This window comes from Hydractinia symbiolongicarpus, chromosome 13 (genome assembly GCF_029227915.1).
Source record: "Hydractinia symbiolongicarpus strain clone_291-10 chromosome 13, HSymV2.1, whole genome shotgun sequence".
Taxonomy (NCBI): Eukaryota; Metazoa; Cnidaria; class Hydrozoa; order Anthoathecata; family Hydractiniidae; genus Hydractinia; species Hydractinia symbiolongicarpus.
Window position 1 is genome coordinate 22,855,586 of NC_079887.1, and position 20,541 is coordinate 22,876,126.

The 20,541-nt window shown below is 33.7% G+C and overlaps 2 protein-coding genes across 2 annotated transcripts in view; both read left to right on the plus strand.

The window, feature by feature from the left end:
- The window catches only part of LOC130623752 (vacuole membrane protein 1-like), a 33,921-nt gene extending 26,859 nt beyond the window's left edge, over positions 1 to 7,062 (plus strand). Inside the window, exons 3-15 of the mRNA XM_057439269.1 lie at positions 569 to 615; positions 736 to 773; positions 1,427 to 1,601; positions 1,964 to 2,165; positions 2,569 to 2,648; positions 2,730 to 2,817; positions 3,929 to 3,980; positions 4,508 to 4,584; positions 4,811 to 4,891; positions 5,563 to 5,679; positions 5,771 to 5,832; positions 6,325 to 6,427; positions 6,820 to 7,062. Coding sequence (XP_057295252.1) covers positions 569 to 615; positions 736 to 773; positions 1,427 to 1,601; positions 1,964 to 2,165; positions 2,569 to 2,648; positions 2,730 to 2,817; positions 3,929 to 3,980; positions 4,508 to 4,584; positions 4,811 to 4,891; positions 5,563 to 5,679; positions 5,771 to 5,832; positions 6,325 to 6,427; positions 6,820 to 6,981 — 1,284 coding nt within the window. The 3' untranslated portion in view covers positions 6,982 to 7,062. The remainder of the gene's footprint in view (positions 1 to 568; positions 616 to 735; positions 774 to 1,426; positions 1,602 to 1,963; positions 2,166 to 2,568; positions 2,649 to 2,729; positions 2,818 to 3,928; positions 3,981 to 4,507; positions 4,585 to 4,810; positions 4,892 to 5,562; positions 5,680 to 5,770; positions 5,833 to 6,324; positions 6,428 to 6,819) is intronic.
- A 2,288-nt stretch (positions 7,063 to 9,350) lies between these two features.
- Positions 9,351 to 11,360, plus strand: LOC130623751 (ankyrin-1-like). The gene has a single exon (XM_057439268.1). It carries the CDS (start codon positions 9,783 to 9,785, stop codon positions 11,343 to 11,345), a length of 1,563 nt encoding a protein of 520 aa, XP_057295251.1. The 5' UTR covers positions 9,351 to 9,782; the 3' UTR covers positions 11,346 to 11,360.
- The last annotated feature ends 9,181 nt before the right edge of the window (positions 11,361 to 20,541 follow it).

Genomic DNA, 20,541 nt, shown 5'->3' on the forward strand with positions numbered 1-20,541 from the left:
TTCTTAACAATGTAACTTTTTAATTTACCAGACAGAAATGATTAAATGCAACATCAGAGTGTAAAGATTCTGAAGTTGGATTTGAAATTGCAATATTATAAGCTGTCAGGCTGTTAATGTTTCTTCTTTCTTATCCAATTGAAACAACTTGAGCAATGTTCAAAATTCGATGTGTTTTGTGATTTAATATTTAGCATCATAGACACTTATACCAACTATGCATCGGCGTACAAATATCAGTATGTGAGTGAAAATTGAATGCGTCATCAACAATGATGTTAAAGTTTCAATGTATAAAATGAGAGAAAATGTCAAAAATTGCTATTCCTTATATGATATCATAATTTCCACGGCAGAATCAAATCTTAAAATTTTTTAATTCTGATATGTTGAAACGAAAAAAAAAAGAATTTAAAAAAGCGTTAAATATTTTAAGCTTTGTAATTTAAGTCCAACATCCTTTTTTTTATTTCAGAACCTCTTTAAACAATAGACACGTGAAATTTCAGGTATACATGAAATGTTAAGCTGAAAATTTAACATTAGTATCTTTTTTTTTTTGTACTAGATTGACCGTTTAAAAGGAGATCTGCTTAATGATCCAGAATTAAAGAAGTAAGTATAACTAGTTATGTATAGTCAATGTTTAAATTCTGCGATGACCCTCTTAGAGTCCTCTACGACGTTTATTTACTTTGTCATTATCTAGTTTTAACTTCCTTATTTTTATTTTAGAGCAACAAAGAGAACAAAAGGTTTACAAATGTCAACAGGTAAAAAACATTTATTTTTGTTTTGCAAAGTTTTCTGCAAAACAATTTATAGCTTCACTCTTTTGTGCACAGTGTCGCCATATAACAACCACAAGCTCTTTTTGTTCTCAAGATATTTACATTTAAAGAATTTCAGATTTAATTATGCTGCATAAATTATGATGTCATATTTAAGTAATGGAAAACTTTGATATTTTCTGTCATCAGTAATTTTAGACCGGTTAAGGGATATGCATTTAAACTTTATCAATGCATAGATGTTATAAAGGTGAATTAATTAACATAATTTTTTTTGCCAAAATGACACTCGTTTGCTTGTGCCGGACCTTTTAATTTCTTGATGACGACTCAATAACTCAGGATCTGTAACTTGGTTTAATTAATTTCTGTGCAAAAAAAGAAATCTTCTAAATTTACATAATATATAATTCTTGCAAAATACACATTTTTGTGTCCCCAAAGTTAATTGCCACAAAAACTAGTCCTCTTAAGGTAAGTATGTAATTGCTTTGAATGTTCTATTAATTTTTTTTGAAACTGGATAAAGGACAGAAAAACGTTTATAATGTCTCTCTGTGTGCACGTTAATGAATTTAGTTAATTTTTAGTCAATTTTTACCTATTGTTGTTACTTCACACCATTCTCAATTTAGAAAATGGTGGATCAAATGGTCTACTTAAACAACAATTTAGTCATGAAGAATTAAAGGAGCTACGCCACTCTGAGCGAGAAGAACGCCATAAAATTGTACTTTGGCGTAAACCATTGATAACTATCCACTACTTTATCCTTGAATTATTTGAACTACTGGAAAAAGAAAAAAAAAAGTATGTTTTTATACTTCAATTATCTTTGTGCCAACTGTCTTAAAGCTCCTCCATTGAAGCAACTGTCTTGAATCCTCTCTGGCAATTGATTTATGTATAACTAATGTTCTCACACTATTTGAAAATCACCTTTGTACCAAATGTCTTGAACAACAAATTAACACCTTCAGTATTTAACAATAAACTTAGCACCCAATTTCTTTGTGTCGGTTTTTCTTGTATGTTCTTTTTTAACCCGTATTTCTGTAAAATTACTACCGTTTGTTAAGCAGTTAAGACTTTAAACCTTGTATCCTCAAATATTTCTTCAATGCTCTGCTTTTTACACATATCTAAAGCAACTTTTTTGTATTTCTGTTTAGTGTTTTAAAACACAAGAAAACTTGTTCATCTATCACTTTGATAACGTTGGTAATTTCTATTGCTTATCTCTTGGAAGGTCCTCATCAAATCTACATAAATGCATTTAAAAGTGATATCTTATGGTGTGCGTATTGGATAGGTCTTGGAGTACTTTCATCGGTTGGGCTTGGTACAGGCCTGCACACATTCATATTATACTTGGTAAATATTAGATTATATATATATATTTTTTTATGGTTTTTGTTGTTGTTTTGTTGTTGTTGTTTGTTGTTGTTATTGTTGTTATTGTTGTTGTTGTTGGGGTTGGAGTTGATGTTTTTGTTCTCTTGTCATAGCCATTGTTGTTTTTTGTTGCTTTAATTGTTTTTTGGAAGGAAGGGTTATTGGTGTAGATGGGGTTGCTGTGGGCATTAGATTGCGTGCCCATCCAATATATTTTTGCACCCCATCTACTGGTTATAAATATACTCTATAAGCGAAACTTATGTCTGGCCTGTAATTAAAAGGTTTAAATGCGCAGCCTTTAGTATATAATTTTTTTGCAAATGTTTTGTTTTATTTACAAACAAAAAACAGAGACAATATTTTTTTCACTCTTTTTTAGGGACCTCACATTGCAAAAGTGACTCTTGCTGCTTGGGAATGCAATTCATTAAATTTTCCTGAACCTCCCTACCCTAATGAGTAAGTCTTTCTTTAGTATTTGGTTTTCTTGCTATGACAGACTGGTATTGTCAACTAATTTATTTTTCGTGTTCCATATAGAATTATCTGTCCAAGTAGTGAAGATGCATCAAGTGTTGTAAATATTTTAACCATTATGAGTAAAGTTCGTTTAGAAGCAGTCATGTGGGTGAGTGAAGCAAATTTTGACTTTGTTGCTTTTGGCTGACAATCGCTTCTTAGAAACTCTTAAATTCCTGTACTTCTTCTTAAACTTTACGTGTTCTGATCTTTTTATTTTCATTGTTTAAGAACATAAAATATATAGATGTTTGTCTGCGGAATTGAAAAACAAATTAACTTGGGATAATTATGAGTGAGCAAACTTGCTTACCATATTTTTGAGATGATATAAAACTTTCCGAAATGTACTAGCTTTTTGGAATTAAATGATCATTCCCCTCTAGCTACAATCTGTATTTTTAAGTTTAATTTTGGTTTGCATCTAGCGCTAATGAGTGATACTAGCGATAAAAAAAAACTGAAAAAAAAGTTACAGCTTGCTAGCAGTAACTTTTTCACGGACGATAACTAGCGCTAAATATGATTTTTTTTCATATTTAGCGCTAGTTACCGTTCAACATCAAAGGAAGCCGATTTTCTATGTTCAGAAAGGGGTGGAAAGTCTTTATTTTTGAAAGTAGACAATTTTTTTTTTATATTTCGTATCTTAAATAGAAAAGTTTATTTGTATGTAAAAACTGTTCACCTAAAAAAATATTTTCTATCGCCAAGCTGTGTAGGTCCTGACAAGATTATTGAAAACTCCCTGCTCATGTCTTTTTTTTGTAAACATCACGAACCCAAAAACGATGTTTTCTCTTTTTCTTTTTCTCTTCATCAAAAATAAAAAAATATCCAAGTAAAGCTAAATCCTCTTCCTCTGAATCCATACTTTCAACTAAATCTTCAAAAAATTGATGTTAGAAGAAGAAATAAACATAAAGATTAACAATAATTACCGTTAGCTATAGCTATGTGGAAACATAAAAAGTCACCGCTCGTTAGCGCTAGGTGGAAACCCAGCTTAGAGAAACTTTTGTGAGAGAAACTTGCCATTTTTTTAAATCGGAAAGTTTGAAAAATGAAAAATTTATTTGTAGGACAAACATTCTTCCAAGGACTAAAAGCCTTTGCAACAAAAATTATTACCTTAAATGGTATTTCAGTTTAAAAATTATATCATATACTGTCGTAAACAACTTTTTGTTGATTAACTCTTGTTAACCGATCACTCATAGGGTGCAGGGACAGCAATAGGAGAATTGCCACCATATTTTATGGCTCGAGCCGGTAAGTCTTTATGTACAAATAGTAAAAACTGACTTCAAATGTTAAATGTAAATATTTTACCATCATGGAAATGTGCCGGCTTTTAACATGTCCACACTATGTCTCATTTTGTCCACTGTTTTATTTCGTTCTCATCACATTTTATTTGGTCCACATCATGTTCCACACCATGTTTCATTTTTTCCATATTATGTTCCATTGGGTCCACATCATGTTCCATTGGGTCCACATCATGTTCCATTTGGTCCAAATAGCGTTTCATTTGGTCCTCATAGCGTTTCATTTGGTCCTCATAGCGTTTCATTTGGTCCTCATAGCGTTTCATTTGGTCCATATCATGTTCCATTTGGTCCACATCATGTTCCATTTGGTCCACATAGCGTTTCATTTGGTCCTCATAGCGTTTCATTTGGTCGCGTTTCATTTGGTCCATATCATGTTCTATCTGATCCTCATAGCGTTTCATTTGGTGCCTAAGTATATTTGTGTTATTCTTATTGTTTTTAACGACTACGAATTTTTTTCAGCACGTTTGTCTGGCGAAGAAGATCCTGATAATGAAGAACTTGAAGAATTAGAAGAATTAATCAGCTCTGATAGCACCGTAAGCTTTGTTTACATTGGTTACTCCTAAGTGTGAACGAAGTTTAAATTCCTTTTCCACCATTATATCTTCTCTATTAAATAATCATGTCACTAATCCTGGTATTTACACATTTGGTAAAGTCTTGAACAGATGCTTTAGATTCAAAAACTCTAATTTCTTCATGTTGGTTTAATTTTATTTTCACTTAGTAATAAAATTTCATTTTGTTTAAATTCATTTTTAGGATATGTTCACACGGGCTAAGAAAGCTGTTCCTAAAATTGTTGAGAGAGTTGGCTTCTTTGGTATCTTACTTTTTGCATCCGTAAGTTAGTCATTTTTAAGCTCTATTTTAATTTTGAAACGGAAACGAAATAAAAACCGTAATTGATGAGATTTATTAGCTGAATTATTCAAAAAAAAATTGGTCCTTATAACTATGGAAGCTAAAAGTTTACCTCAAGTCTCCTCACAGGGGCGTTCGGAGAAGAAACTCTGCTAGTGTAGTCTTTTTTCTTCTCGTGTTTGGAAAATATGTTCAACAGCTACTAAACTCTGGATAGAATAGAAAGCATAGAATAGAAAGAAACAAACGCACAGGTGGAGGGTGTTTCACATAACTCGTTTTCCGTGTTGTTGTATAAGTGCGTGATTGTAAAATGTCTGATTTATAAGTGTTATTTTTAGACATAACATTACTATATGTAAATTTTTTGACACAATTTCAAAGTCTCAACGATGAAGTGTCACTACAAGTCACGCCTCAACTTACAGCCATGCTATAAACTAATGTAGGCACTTTTTGCATGCATGTTTTGGGAGGTATTAAATACTCTAATCCCTGCTTGTAGAAAAGCTGTGATGTACCCAGGAAAATCGGGGATAGTGTTTTTGTTATTATCTCAGGGCGGTGCGACGTTATTTGTTGATGCATAGTTATCATTATGCTGATAGTGAGTTTATGTCCGCGTCTGTTAACGATAATGTTGTGTTTAGATTCCAAATCCGTTATTTGATTTGGCTGGTATCACGTGCGGACATTGTCTAGTTCCATTCTGGACATTCTTTGGAGCCACTTTGATTGGCAAAGCGATAATAAAAATGCACATCCAGGTTTGTAATAAGCATATTCTGATAAAACAAATATAATTTAAAAATTACAAATTCGTGCTCGTGTTACATTTTCTTTTCTTTTGTTTTGTAGCAAACCTTTGTAATCCTCTGTTTCAGTAAAGCTTACGTTGAAGCGGTTCTTAAACTTCTTGGGTAAGTGTGACCATTGAGTGCTATATTGTATTAACGCTTATGTTGAATTTGTTTTTAAACGTTTGGGGTAAGTGCGCCCAATGAATGATATGTTTCAGTAATGGTGGATTAGTTCTCGAACTTTTTTCAGTAAGTGCGGCCAATGAATGTGATGTGGCGGTCAAGCTTGTGGTTTAAGTTGTAACTGTCCTTAAACCTCTTGGGTAAGTGGGGTTAGTTAATTTCGTGTGTTGATAACATATCTGTTTATAAAATGTTGGGTAAGTGAGACCAGGTAATGCCTTAAAAAACCTCTTGGGTGAAAGTTTGGTCACGCAATGTTGTGTTGAATTTACGCTCTGTGTTTTCTTTCTTTTCTTTTTTTTTTGAGATTTGCATTTAAATTTTATATCCACATTATGTCCTTTATTACTTTGTGGTGTTTTTATCTTGTTTTTATATTTTGCATGACACTTATTCGCGAAAAATCTAATTTTTCCAATGTTTTTTTAGCGATATACCATATGTCGGTTCTTATATTCAAGCTCCTTTCCAAAAGGCTGTTCAAACACAAATAAATAAATTACACCAAGTCGGAGGTGCAGAGGCCGCCCAGGTAAGACCTGTTGTATGTTCAGCGATTTCTTATTTTCGCGATTGATCAGTTTTTGAGGATGGGAAAAATTGGGATTAAAAATCGAAAGCAATTATTGCTTTCGTATTTTCGTATATTACAAACGTGGCTAACGGAATTGAGTGGTGTTATATTAACAAGTTTGTGGAACCATGGAAGATAGCTACGTTTTGTTGGTTCAAAAAATACATAAAAATTTTTCTCCAAAAAAATTGATGTTACCTTGTGCCAAGTGTCTGTGAATAAATTGTTAGGGTGCATGTCCTGAAAATATCTTAAAAAAACGTCATATTGTCTTAAAATAGCGAAACAAATTTCTTTGGTAACCTCGGGTTAACGCAGTAATTTTTAAACATAATTTTTATCTTTTTCAGGGAACAAATATTCTTGGTTTCATTTTCGAAAAACTCGTAACCGGCATGATTATATATTTTCTCGTTTCTATCGTAAACTCAATGGCGCAATCTTACGCGAAAAAGATCGACGAACTAAAAAGAAATCTCCACATTCCAAACAAACCTGAGAAGAAAGAGTGACCATTGAAAAGATGAAATTTTATTTTTAATAAAAACAGCCTAGAATTGATTTTTGAAAACAAATATTTATCCTGACACCTATTTCTTCATTGTTTTTTTTAACTGAGTGACCACTGTTTTGGTCATCTCAGAGGTTTATGCGATTCGCGAAATTAAAAACGAGAATTGTGGCTATAATTATAAGAGTTTAATAGTGAATTCTCTTGTCCCGAACTCAAAAGGGACCAGAAAGTTTGCTTAAAATAGGAAAGGCATGTAGGAAGAACAAAACCGGCAAGCCACCGGAATGATTGTTCGATTAAGAGGGACGTTCGAGTGAGAGAGAATGCTCGAATGAGAGAGAATGTTCAAATGAGAGAGGTGTTCGAGTAAAAGAGAATGTTCGAGTGAGAGAGAATGTTCGAGTGAGAGAGAATGTTCGATTGAGAGAGAATTTTCGAATGAGAGAGATGTTCGAGTAAGAGAGAATGTTCGAATAAGAGAGATGCTAGAGTTGCGAAGGAATAGAAACTCCGACAAGGAACCAGAAGATTTATTTGAGTGAGGAAGATGTTCTGAGTCCACTTTCGTAACCAGACTTCTGGTATCTTTTTTAAAAAGTTTAAATAAAACTTAGCACAACAAAAAATTTCCGTATTAACAGAAATGCTTTTATATTTAAATATAATACACCCTATAGGTATGCATAGACAATAAAACAAAACAGAAGATACATTACGACATGGCATGGATTTATACATAGCAACTAATCTTGCAGCCAATCAAACGTACGTCATCTAGTGACCTTTTCAAAAAATATCTGATTATTTATCAAAGAAGCGTCAATGTCTTTTAATGTACCTTAAAAAAGCTAAATACGGACGCGGAAATGCGTTAAACCTACATTCGTGTAATTTTTACGCGACACAATTTGGTAAAGCTTCTTTTGTTTCTGTCTATTAAGTCGCTTACAACATTCATTTCATGCTCTTTAGAAATGCATTTATATGTTCTTTAAAATCTTTTAAAGCAGATATGTTTAAAATAATGCGAATATTATGACAGCTACCTGCATTTAACCTTTGGCTGTCTACAGTTTTGAGGTTGTGTGCGAATTTTAAAAAGGTTAAGTAGCGGACTGATATCGTAGCATAAAAATGCTGTTTATTGAGAAGTGGGAGACAGTTTAGAAGAGTATGGGAAGATGGATTTGTTATCTAGAATCTGTAACAAACTTTTTGGACAACAATTATATCAACGTGTTTGTGGTAAGTTAAAAATCCGTTTATTATTTGCGAAAAAGATTTGATTAAACTTGCTTAACCAACTTCGTCCCCAGGGAATCTTATATTTTTTCTGATAACAAACTAGCGATACGAACATCTCGACGTCCCAATATTAAAAAAAAACAACGAGGCAGGGAATGAGGTTTTTGGCCAACGTCTTTCTTTCTAAAACATGCTTTCTCTTGCGGGCCTTGTTTCGATGTTTAAAAAAAAGTATAAAATAACAACCAAACATCCATCTACGTTAAAAGTAAGGAGAAAATACGGGTCTTATTATTTGTAGAGATTAGTTTTTAGCATATGAAAAAAGAATCCAGGGGTTCGCCGGTCCTCAGATTTCGCGCGTCACACATATTTCCCACATCGATATTTTGTGCTTTTCTGTCTATAAGTTAAGAAATTAATCTGTGAGGGTCTGAAATAAAACTGCAACGATTTCTAAAAGACAGACGACACTATTAGTATAGAGACTAAACGTTTAGTCCGTGGAAAAATCCATGGGAATTCGTCCGTCGCACATATGTCGCTTTTTACTGTTTTGTGTTCGTTAATAATTCATGCCTCCGATACACGACTCTCTTTTTCGCGCACAAGGAGGATACGGGTATTAATAATATAGAGACTTTTTGTGCTTCTGAAGCACGGCTAATAGATCACGCAGAGATGAATACGGCTGTTAACCCAATTTGGCATGGGCTTTTTGAGCATTGAAGGTATGGGGGCTTAAAGATCCCGCGATTCATAAATTCTGACAGACTTATCATAATAACTTTTTTCCGATGTAAGCATTTCTTGTTTGACGTCATTAAAAAGTCTAAAATCGGGGAAATACTATTACCTATAAAAATCTCTCTTAAGCAATATTTTGCTACTCTATTTTGATTTTCCGTTAGTGGTATAATTGATTCATAACATATCTTCCGGTTTTTGCAGAGAAATTAGAATCATTGGCAAAATCCTGAAAAATCCCCCCATATATTTTTATATCGGATTAGAAGATCATGAAAATCGGGGAAAACGGATTTGACATGTGGAAAAACTTTGCTAAAATGTTTGAATTTATAAGATACCCACTTTATAAAATTCTCATACTTGTATAATCCTTAGATCAGAACTTATAGCATTTTCCGTTTTAAAGCGTTTACTATGGTGGTTTTAAGCAATATCTTAAATCTAGTGACATCATCGTGACAATAGTCACACAATTTCATAACAACGAAACACGTAATTCAGAAGATATTAAAATGGGCACTTTCTGCTCCCCCATGCTAAATAGGATTAATATAGGAGAATTTTATTTTTCGGCGTAATTGTCATTCTTAAGCAACCCTTCCAACATTCTTCTGAAGGAAATTATTTACCGTGTATTTTGTCTATACAGGAAATTATAGACCTGAATAAAAGTAATCTTTGCCATGCTTCGAAAAACTTAAACATTCGTAAACTTTCACCTGCGGGGTAAGAATTGTTTTTAAAAATCAACGCCCCTATTCACCTAAAAGCTTTTTATATTATTTAGATAACCATTCACCTCGGATGATTGTTAATCTGGTCTTGAACAACGACACAGAAGGAATAAAGTGTCTTATAAACGACCAACCAGGAATTCTCACTACGACATTCGGTAAATATAAGAAATCTCTACTAAATATTGCAGCTGCCGTTGGAAGCAAAGAAATGGTAACATTACTAGTTGAAAAAGGCTTCGACATTAACATCCGCGACAAACACAAGAACACTCCTTTACACGCAGCATGCATGTCAAACAACTACGAAGCAATCAGTAGTTTATTACGTCATGGCGCCGACGTTAATTTGACTAACTACTTATCACAAACGCCTACTCACATTGCAGCAAAGGCCGGCGACGCAAAAGTAATCAAACTTCTCTTTGAATATGACGTTAAACGGAATATGATTGACGGAAAAGGAGAGACGTTTTTAACAGTAGCTGTGAAGCATGATAAATATTCAACGGTAGAGTTGTTATTACAGAACGGCTGTGACGTTAATGGTCATGGATATGACGGCAAAAGCCTTGTCGAAATTGCTACAGAAAGTGAGAATTATAAAATAGCGGGTTTATTACTTTCCTATGGAGCCAACGTGCATGGAATTTCTGAGCTAAAAAATGCTACAATTCATGCTGCAGTGGAGCGTAACGATCTCCTCCTTGTAGAGTTGTTTATTTCCCATAATGCTGACGTAAATGCTATTAATGAGAGGGGATGGACTCCATTGCATATCGCAGCCTGGAAAGGTTATCGAGACATCTTAGAGTTAATTATTCAAAATGGCGCAGATGTAAACAAAAAAAATGGACAAGGTCAAACACCGTTGTATTTAAGCGCATTTAATAATCACACTGACGTAACGTGGCAGTTGATTGAAAATAAGGCCAACATTCACTCTAAAAATAACTACGGCTGGACGCCGCTCCACGCCGCTGCTTTTAATGGACATACAACCACTATCAGTGTTCTTTTGATGGCTCGTTCTAATGCAAATGATAAAACCAATTTCAACCAAACACCGCTTTATCTGGCTGTTTACTCAAATCAATTGGAATCAGTCAGTATCTTAATCAAACATTCTGTGAAAATGAATACAAAAACATGTAATGGTCACACTGCCCTTCATATTGCAGCACAATATGAATACATAGATATTATGAAACTTCTTCTTTCAAACGAAGCACATGTGAACGTGCAAGACGAAGCTAAGTTAACGCCGCTTCACTTAGCCGTGATTTGCAATAAAATCCATTCCGTACAAATGCTTTTACAAAGAGGTGCCCAAATAGATAAAATTGATGCCAGAGGTAACACATCTTTGCACATTTCTTCAGAACGAGGTTACAGTAATATGCTAGAGTTGCTACTTGAAAATGGTGCATCTATTAACGCCGTAAACTTCTATGGCTGGACTTCCCTACACAAATCTGCATACAATAACCATTATGATGTTGCAGAGTGTTTGCTCATGCATAACATAAAAAGCAACATAACATCTTGGGGGAGGACCGCTTATGATGTGGCTTTACTCAAAGGACATCAGCAATTAGCTTGTCTTATAAAAAACTTCAGAAAAGATGTTTAGACTCTAAATCTAATAAAGGAAACATTGTTTAAAAAGAAAGAGTCTTTTCTTTTGTTATTAGCCGTACTCTTGGTGTAACGCGTGTTGGCTTTGTGCTAAGGAATTTAGCTACTATGCCTAAGAAAAGTATTATTGTTAATTCTCCTATATCCATGCCTACATTAGAATTAGTTGTTCACTTGAATAGACTATGGGTTCTAAAAACGTTTAATAAAGAGATGTAAAAAGAGGGAGGAGTAATCTCAAATTTCCAAAAGTGCTTTTATTAGACGGAGGTGTAGAGGTGTTTAATTTACCCATTCAGGTAAACTTTCCATGCTGAAATGAAAACATTTTCTTAATCTACAAAAACCTCGTTACATATAAAAATGCTACAGGCACTGGGTTCGAGCTAGATATTATAAGTGCCAATAAGGCATACTTTAAATAAGAAACGCAGGTTTTACTTAGCGCACAGAATTCTCTGTAAATGTTGTGAATCTTGTCAGGAATTGCACGCAAATGTGGAGTTTAATTAACGTTAACGTCTTTCTTATAAGCAAGGTAATATTGCTCACAATAAGAAATTTAAAAGTACATGGACAAATTGACAGATCTCTGGCTGAGAAGAATTTTAGAGTTAAAAACAGGGCTCAAGCTCCTTAAATTTTATGAAAATGTCTTAGGAAGTTAAAAACAACCAAACTGAATTCAACACACAGAATAATTATTTTCTAATTCGCTGCGCTCAACCGAAAATAACCTTATTTATTTTCTTATTTTTGCGACAGGGAAGACTCAAAGAACTTCGACTAGTAGTAGTAGTTATGTGTAGTGTCATCTTAGTTAGGAACCGTGTGCTATCGGTAGTCAAAACACAATATAATACCTATATCTCCTACGAACTAAATTACAACCACTAATTTACAATCGAATGGTTTCCGAAATCGTGGCTAAGCCGGATGCGAAAAACCCCATTCTATGGGGAAACATATCCTTAGACCCCAGTGCTACAGCCACTAACCCTCCAAGGTTAAGGGTATCATTAAAAAATTACACTGTTATTAACAACAACATTATAAACTATTCAAAATAAAACTGCTTATCTTATAGGTAATCAAACAGTTTTAACGTGTACGGTTCAAGAACTAATTGACATGTGAGCGCTTCCATGCCTTGTACGCCCTTTAAACACTTAAAAAACCACGTGACCGGCCTTGGCCATACATACGAAATTAAATTCAACTATCATATGCGACGAGAGCTTCTCCACAAATGACTCCTTGAATGAAAATTTAATTCCTGTAGATTCAGATATACTTTCTTTATGCTTTTTTTTAAGTTTAAAAACACTTTGAGAACGGGTTGAATATGATATAATACATCGACGGGTGTGTAACACATCGTAAAAGCTTTATCTCAAAACCTTCCTAAAACCTAATAGAAAAGAAAATTTTAAAAAAACATATCAGTGACCACAATTCCTGTAAAAGTTAAGTCTGTGTTTCTATCTTTACGAGATATAAGGGAGCTTTCGCAACTCGATTTGTTTTTGTTACGAGGATGATTTATCCTTATATCAAAAAAAGCCCTGGGATCAAGTTTGGGGTTATCTTTTATGTTTGTTTCTAAAAGAAGGTGTTATACTTCATCCACTCCAGTTAATGCAACAAATCCTCCATCTGGTTTTGACGATGTGGCATTTAATTGTGCAAAATCATTTTTTAAAAACATAGCAATGGTTGTAACCATGGAAACAACAAATGCTTGCAGTCCGTCCTAGGTTCGTTTGCGAAAGTTCCCTATATTTAAAATTTATTTAAGATCTATTTAAGATCTCCTTTTAAGATTTGGATTAGGTCTTTATTAAAAAAAACACTTGATTACTTTTGTAGGTCGATCTCTTGCGTGACTAAACATGTTTTTCTAAAATACAATTTTCTGTTAAATTGGAACAGATGGAGTTCGACGAATTTTAATATCACCTGGTCAATAAAATTAACAGTTGGCAGAAAGATGGCAGAATAGTGATTTTTTTACTAATTTTTTGCCGATCTTTTTTTCCTTTTAGTACTCCAAAATTAGGAAGAGAAAAAGATGAATATTTTAAGATTCTGAAGTAAAATTGCTATATAAAAGGGAGAGTTGGTTAAATTCCTCTGTGTTCTATATTTATATAAGATCAACAACAAATATATTTTCATAAGAATAAGTAGATTAAAAAAAATTGAAAATTACTTTTTGTTCCGCATTCACTGACCAACTTTTTCCCTTTTCGCCCTCCTTCCTCGACCTTATTCTTCGTCCTCCACCCCCGGCCTTCTTTCCTCTCCCTCCTCCTTCGTCCTCCTCCCTTGACCTATTCTCTCACCCTCCTGCCTTTATAACTCGATTTTCTATTACTCGAATCTCTCCAAGAAGGAACCTCCTTGATCTCTCCTTAACTCGAACCCTTTTGCTGGCACGATGAAAATTTTCTAATAAACTCTCATAAATTACTCTCTATTACTCGAAACTCCATGTAGCTATTAAGTAGAGATGCCACCTTCAAACAGATTCTATTTTACTAACCAACTTTTTTACTTCCGCAGTAAAAGATGGAGAGTGCAAATCAAAATAAACTCATAACAACTTTTCATTTCGGTTTAATTCTCAGTATAAGCACAGAATAAAAGTCTTAAGGGCTTACCTACTTGAACGAGGTATTTACCTCGAATAAGAGCTTTGAATAGACACCCTCCTTCGCAGAATCTAAATATGTTATCGTGGGTACTTTGATAAAAATAGAGTCGATAAAAGCAATTATTATCTATGACGTTTATGCATGCGATTTAAAAAGATAGATGTCGAAGATGTAGTTATCTCTAAGTATATCAAATCTCTTATCAAGCCCTGTCTAAAATAGTTATTCTATATTGGTTAGAAAATATCTTCACGTCAATTCCATCTAAAGGATTTTGATATAAGCAACTAGTTCTTTTAATTAAAACTCCTCCACATAAACTATAATTGTTTTTATCTAAACGATATACAAAAAGAAATGGCACCCTTTGGTGGAGTGCTGTAGTTTTTTTGAGTTGCACGTTTCGAATTTTTCAAATACCTTTGAATAAAGATGAGATCAGGGTTGCTTCGCAAGAAGAATATTCCTCATTAGGAAACTACAATCGTGTGTTTGTTATTCAAAATGATGTGGTTATCTATGTCATTTCTATACATGGAAAAATATGCCACTTGCTAATAAGCGTAATGAGATATGGATAAATCCTATTGAAATTACAAATCTCGTCCATTTGCGTAATGTATCTTCACAGTCACGAATTAGTGAAGACTTTGTTTTTCCTGATCTTGTTAACGAGAGAATACCTTTTGATGAAGTTGGATTTGTGTGTTTATAAAATTTTAAGTGTGGAACAAGACTGGTTGTAGCTGTTGTTGCCGTTGTTGTTGTTATTTTTGTTGTTGTTGTTATTTTTGTTGTGGTTATATTTTTAGATCAAGTAGATAGCAAGATAAAGCTATTTATTGTTGCTGTTTGTGTTATTTCGCATTGTAGTTCTCGTTGTCATATCGTCGTCATTTTCGCCGTTGTCGTTATTTTTGTTGTTGTTTTGACATAGTTGTTTTTGCCGTCGTCGTTGTTGTCTTCATTATTGTTGACATTGTTGACATTGTCGCTGCCGTTGCTGTTGTTGTTTTCGTTGTTGTCGTCATTGTTATGATTTTTGTTGTTGCTGTTCTGCCGTCGCCGTCGCCGTCGCCGTTGTTGTTTTTGCTGTTGCTGCTGCTGTCGCCCTTGTTGTTATACTTTCAAAACAAATAAATTGCATGATACAGTTATTTTCGTTGTCGTTTCTGTTATTTTGCAATATTGTTGTCGTCGTCGTGTCGTCGTTATTGCTGTCCTTGCTGTCATTACTATAACCATTACTGTTTTTGTCGGTATTATTTTTTTTTTCGCTGTTATCATTGTTATTATTTTTAGATAAAAAATTCTGCAAAAAAAAATTCACAGGATGAAGTCATTATTAGTGTTATTTGCGCTTTTTGCGCTGTTTTTCATCGTGGATGGCTGGAGCACTTTCCATAAAAATGACAAGGTCTATCTCAACTTTTACAAGCAGTCTGGTAATAAATTCACAAACTTTTAATTTTATTCATTTTAAAGAAAATCTTTGCTTCCGCCTGGTTTGATAAACAATACATCTAACTTCAGGATCATTTAAGGCAAAAGCGTAGTGAATGTTTTTATTTCCTAACGCAATTCTTGACAGTTACAGCTGTCTCATATATATTCTTTGTTTGAACTTTAACGTTAATTAGTGATTTCTCAAGATTTGGAAAAATGGACTCTTAGGATACACGATTTTTATAAGGAGTACAAAGTTTATCAATAAATATTAGGGATTAGTCGGTGGCCAGACTAGATTATCAGATTAATAATGAGATCCTTAATTAACAAACGAAGGGAATTTTTTAAAAGGATCGTTCCTAGCTAACATGCAATAATATACTTAAATTCATGGCACATAAGTGTTGTTTAATAAAGTTCTTGGTGTTTTTCGAATAAGAGAATATAGACGCAGTTTGCCCCTACTCATCTTTTTTGAAAACCGTGTACGTCATAGGGTTAAATGTCTATGCCAAGCGGTGACGTCATTAAGCTGGTGTCACATCGGGTTAAGGCCTAGTTAACCCGATCCAACATTTCATCCAACATAACAAAACTGGGGTAGTCTTTGTGTCTACCCTTGCTCAACATTCGTTTAACAATCGCTCAACATTCGTTCAGCAATGGTTCTACATTCGTTCCGCATGTCAGATGAGATCCGGTATCTGTTTACCTAGGCGTCGTCGCGTAATGTCCGAAAGATCCTTACGAATCTATGACAGTGTGGTGATATCTAACAAAGCTTATCACATTCTGAATATCTCGTCATTATGACGTTAACCAGTAATTAGCAAATAAATAAAAAACAAAACAAACATTTAACAGAACAACAAGGTCAAGGTATTGACAATAGCAGCGCAGGATGACTCATTGCGGTAAAATAATAGCCAGAATGTTTACGTGCCATGATTTTATCAACTTTATCGTCTGCCATCTTGATTTGAAAATTAATAATTATTTGTTATGAAATAGCATTTCAATGGCCTCGTGGTTTTAAAGTTCGCTTCGTAATTACAAGGTCCGTGGTTCGGTCCACGGGACAGGTATGTTTAGCAAGTGCATTTGCCACAGCTACAAGTCAACCCATGCCATGTGATGGAAATTGGATAGGCTATGCCGGCGTATACTTCATGCATTCTAAACACAGGGTCCACATTGATAATAGTGCTTCCAGCACTGTGGTAGCTATATCCTGTATAAATATTTGGAAAAATGTGTTGGCATCTCAAAGATGGGTTACGTAGAAAAAAAAATGTCAAAAAAGGGTCAATTTAAAAAGTCTTTCATTTTCCTTATTTACATATAGATCGTAAAATTAGATTCAGATTAGGGTACCTGTTTTAAGTTTTTATTATTCATCTTTATTATTTTTTGTTATTATATTTCTTTTTTCTCTCTTTTAGCGCATCCAATAAAAGGTAAGAACTTCATTCACATATTGTAAAAAGTTCATTTTTTCCTATACGCAATCGTCATCAAAAAGTTTATCCAGCATGTTTTCTACTTATTTATAAACTAGGCCCCAGATAAACGCTATAACCATTAATAGTGGTTGACTATGATTAATTTCGGCATTATGCGATATTTATTAATCATGTCAGAACGCATGAGCAGAAATGTAGTACTATCCCCATAACTTCGCTTGTGTTGATCGCTAAGTCACAATGATATGACATGACAATTAAAATCATACCTGAAATAATTTTGCATATATTTTTTACTTTTAATGACATTTTAATTATTCATCCATTATCCATTAACTTATTACGCGCCAATTAGACAAAAATACCAAAAAATTAGATGTGTTTTTTTAAAATCTGTAGCGTTTTATGTAATGCATTCTTCGTTCGAAGGATACTTTGGTTACTTAGAACAAAACATGTGTGATTTAACAGGGCGCCAAACGCACAAAAACTTCAAAAAAAAAACGAAAAAAGGGCGCAAAGGGGCGTGTATTCTGAAGCATGAACGCCTTGGAACGTAAAATGGGTATTTGTATTAAAATATACCAAGTTCTGAATATTTTTCCAAAAAAATCTTGATCTTTCAATTCCAACAGATCTCTACCCTGTAGATCATGCTGTCCCAAATCAAAATTGGTTTGTCTGGCCATAATATAGTGGTTTTTTAAGTAATCCATTTTCTTGTAGAATGCAAAGATACATTGGCAACCAAATTTTGCGAACAACATGAGCAGTATTGTTATAAAGTTCCCAAACTGATGAAGAAATGCAAAAAAACTTGTGGTGATTGTCGTAAGATTGTTTGTTTGTTTGTTTGTTTGTTTGTTTGTTTTTAAAAAACTTAGTGCTGCACCCTGCACCATTAAAAAGGTCGTACATAGGACATTTTATCATTCACTCCAATGCTGAAATATGCTGGAAAACCTTCATTTACAAGGTTTTCTTACTTCATCGTGTCACTTACAAATGAAGAACGCCCACCACTTAACCTTTCTCAATGATGAACGAGTAACTTCATTCCTTTCGAGTCCTTTTAACGATTGGAACATTCTACATCAACGCAAAGCTTTTCATTTTGTTCAAAGATCGATATTAAACTGGACGTACATTTTGACAGTTGATATATCGCCCTTTTTAATCCACGGAACCTCTACAATCAACCAGTGGAAAAGGATTTTGATTGGGAGCATCCAGGTGCAGGATAAAGGATATTTGATTAGTCAAATAAACAGCTTCTTGTTGCACACAGGAGGATTACGACAGGATGTATTCTCTCCTCACGAAGAATTATGATCCAGTAAACTTAATTTTCAGATAGTTTATGTCTAAATACACACTGTAAATTTATATTAATTGAGCTATCTAAAAGTCAAGGTAGCAAATATAAATTCAATTGCAACAAACGACAGGAGCTGTCAGGCTTCACCATATAAACGTTATTGTGTTTAATGTGCATTTCTTATATACACTTACAGCGGCTGTTTCTCCTATGTCCTGCGAAGCAACTGAATTTGGATGCTGTTGGGATAAAATTAGCATTTCAGGACCTTTTGGCAAAGGGTGCCCAGGTAAAAAAATTTTATTTAGACTAAATTCTAATTTAATTAAATTTTGTTCATGTGCTGAAGTTTTTATGATTTAATTTGTTTTTGTATGTTTAGAATGCAAGGACAAATTGGATCGATGTCCGAAAGCGAAAAAATACTGCAATTTGGTTGAAATACAACGATCTTGTCCAGTTACATGTCAAGTGAAAGATTGTTTCAAAGGTATGAGCTATGTACTTCATTTCTTGATAACACAATATGTTGCCTCCACGATAATATTTTTCGCACATCCCGCGACTTTTTTTTTCCGTTTTGGCTTTTGACAATAGACCCATCCGCGAAGATTAATATTCGTGAAAGTTTTTAGAAAAGCCCACTCAAAATTCGGGAAATCTTTAAAAATAGAAGTTCTTAACGATATATTATATCCATCGTCACTTTTAATATATCGTAATCATTTGTTTTCTTCTGAAAATAATTTGAATGATATCTTTATGATTTGTAATTCGCGCAAATAAATCCATTCCTTTTTGAAAATATTTCGAAAAAATTAATCTCATTACTAATTTTACAATTTTACAAAATCCCACATATAAGGCACGTACAAATGTTTATCATAGGTAATTGTTACGATGATCCAAGCCAAGCAGCTTACTGTGATCTTTTCAAAAAAGGAGGTTTCTGTGTGATCGACAAACCTTTGATGAAGCAGTTTTGTAGAAGGACATGTGATTTGTGCGAAGGTAGGTCGCCTTGTATCACAGAATGTAGTCTCTTTTTTTTTCAAAGCAACATATATACAATTCTCCTGCCATAAAGATCCAAACTCTCTTAACCCTGTCCTTTTAAACATAGCTTTACCTGCGAAAAGATCGAATTCATTTATTTCTCGGGAATTTATTTTCTCGAATATGCTTGTTCCGTAACTAAAGGGAGGTTGAAAAATTTTAAATTCAGACAGTTTAGATGAATTCACATTTTAGATTTGGACAAAAAATGCTTTTTAAAAATGGTGTTTTATAATTGAGACTAAATAGCTATAAAAATGCAGAATTAATTCACGAATCAGTAAATAAAAAAAACCACGCGAATTTTATTTTCTTGAGGAACTTAATTTCACGAATGAGACGCCAAGTCAAAAAATTCGCGAAAATTTCTGACATTAGAGTAGTCATTTCCTGGAATTATATATTCTTAAATGCGTCATTCTTTGGTTACCATAGAATCTACGTCATCCTCTTCAAAAGTTATCCAGGCGAAAAAAAATGATGATGACGATTTGATGTCCATGCTTAAGAAAGAAGTCAATGATGACAGCGCACAAAAGAAAAAAGAAACAGCAGATCAAGCTTTGTTGGATATATTGCTCAAAGAACACGTGAAAGAGTAACAACAAAACATTTGAACTTGAAAGGAGAGATGAATTTAAAGTAAAGCGAGAGAAAATTTGTAAGATAGAATTGTAGATAACATTTTTATAAGTAAAATGTGGCAGTCGAGTGTGTCATCGTGCAATGTCAATATTGCTACGTCCTGAATTTTTAAACTGAACTTTTAAGTTTCTGTTATTGTTTCATTTTGACGAAGGATAAACGGCGTACAATGTAAAACTATTTTTAACTAACAACCTTCATGTAAATTTGTCTCTAAGTAATGTTATTAAAATTAGCTGTAACACTGTATTATTAAAAATTTAATTTCTTGTAGCTATTGTTTTTAAACTGAACAATGTAGGAACAAACTCAAAGAAGAGTCTCCCTTTTGAATAAAGTTGTACGCAGTTGGACACTTCTGTATTGAAGAAAGGCAATTTTTTTAAATTCCTTCTGTAGGGAAGGGGTTACTCTAGAGATGGTGCTTAATCGAGTATTTGAGCCAATCCTAAGTTGCTAAAAATCTAAATCTTAGACGGTACTACTACTATCGTTCTTCATTCTGCCATGTTTGAACAAACTTTATTTATCTATCTTCTTACCGGTATCCACCGTCAATTACTTTAGATGGACATGTTTAATTCCCATATTTACAAGTGTGTA

What these genes read in the sequence shown, in the direction of transcription:
- LOC130623751 (XM_057439268.1), top strand. Translation starts at nt 9,783, where the DNA reads ATGATTGTTAATCTGGTCTTGAACAACGACACAGAAGGAATAAAGTGT.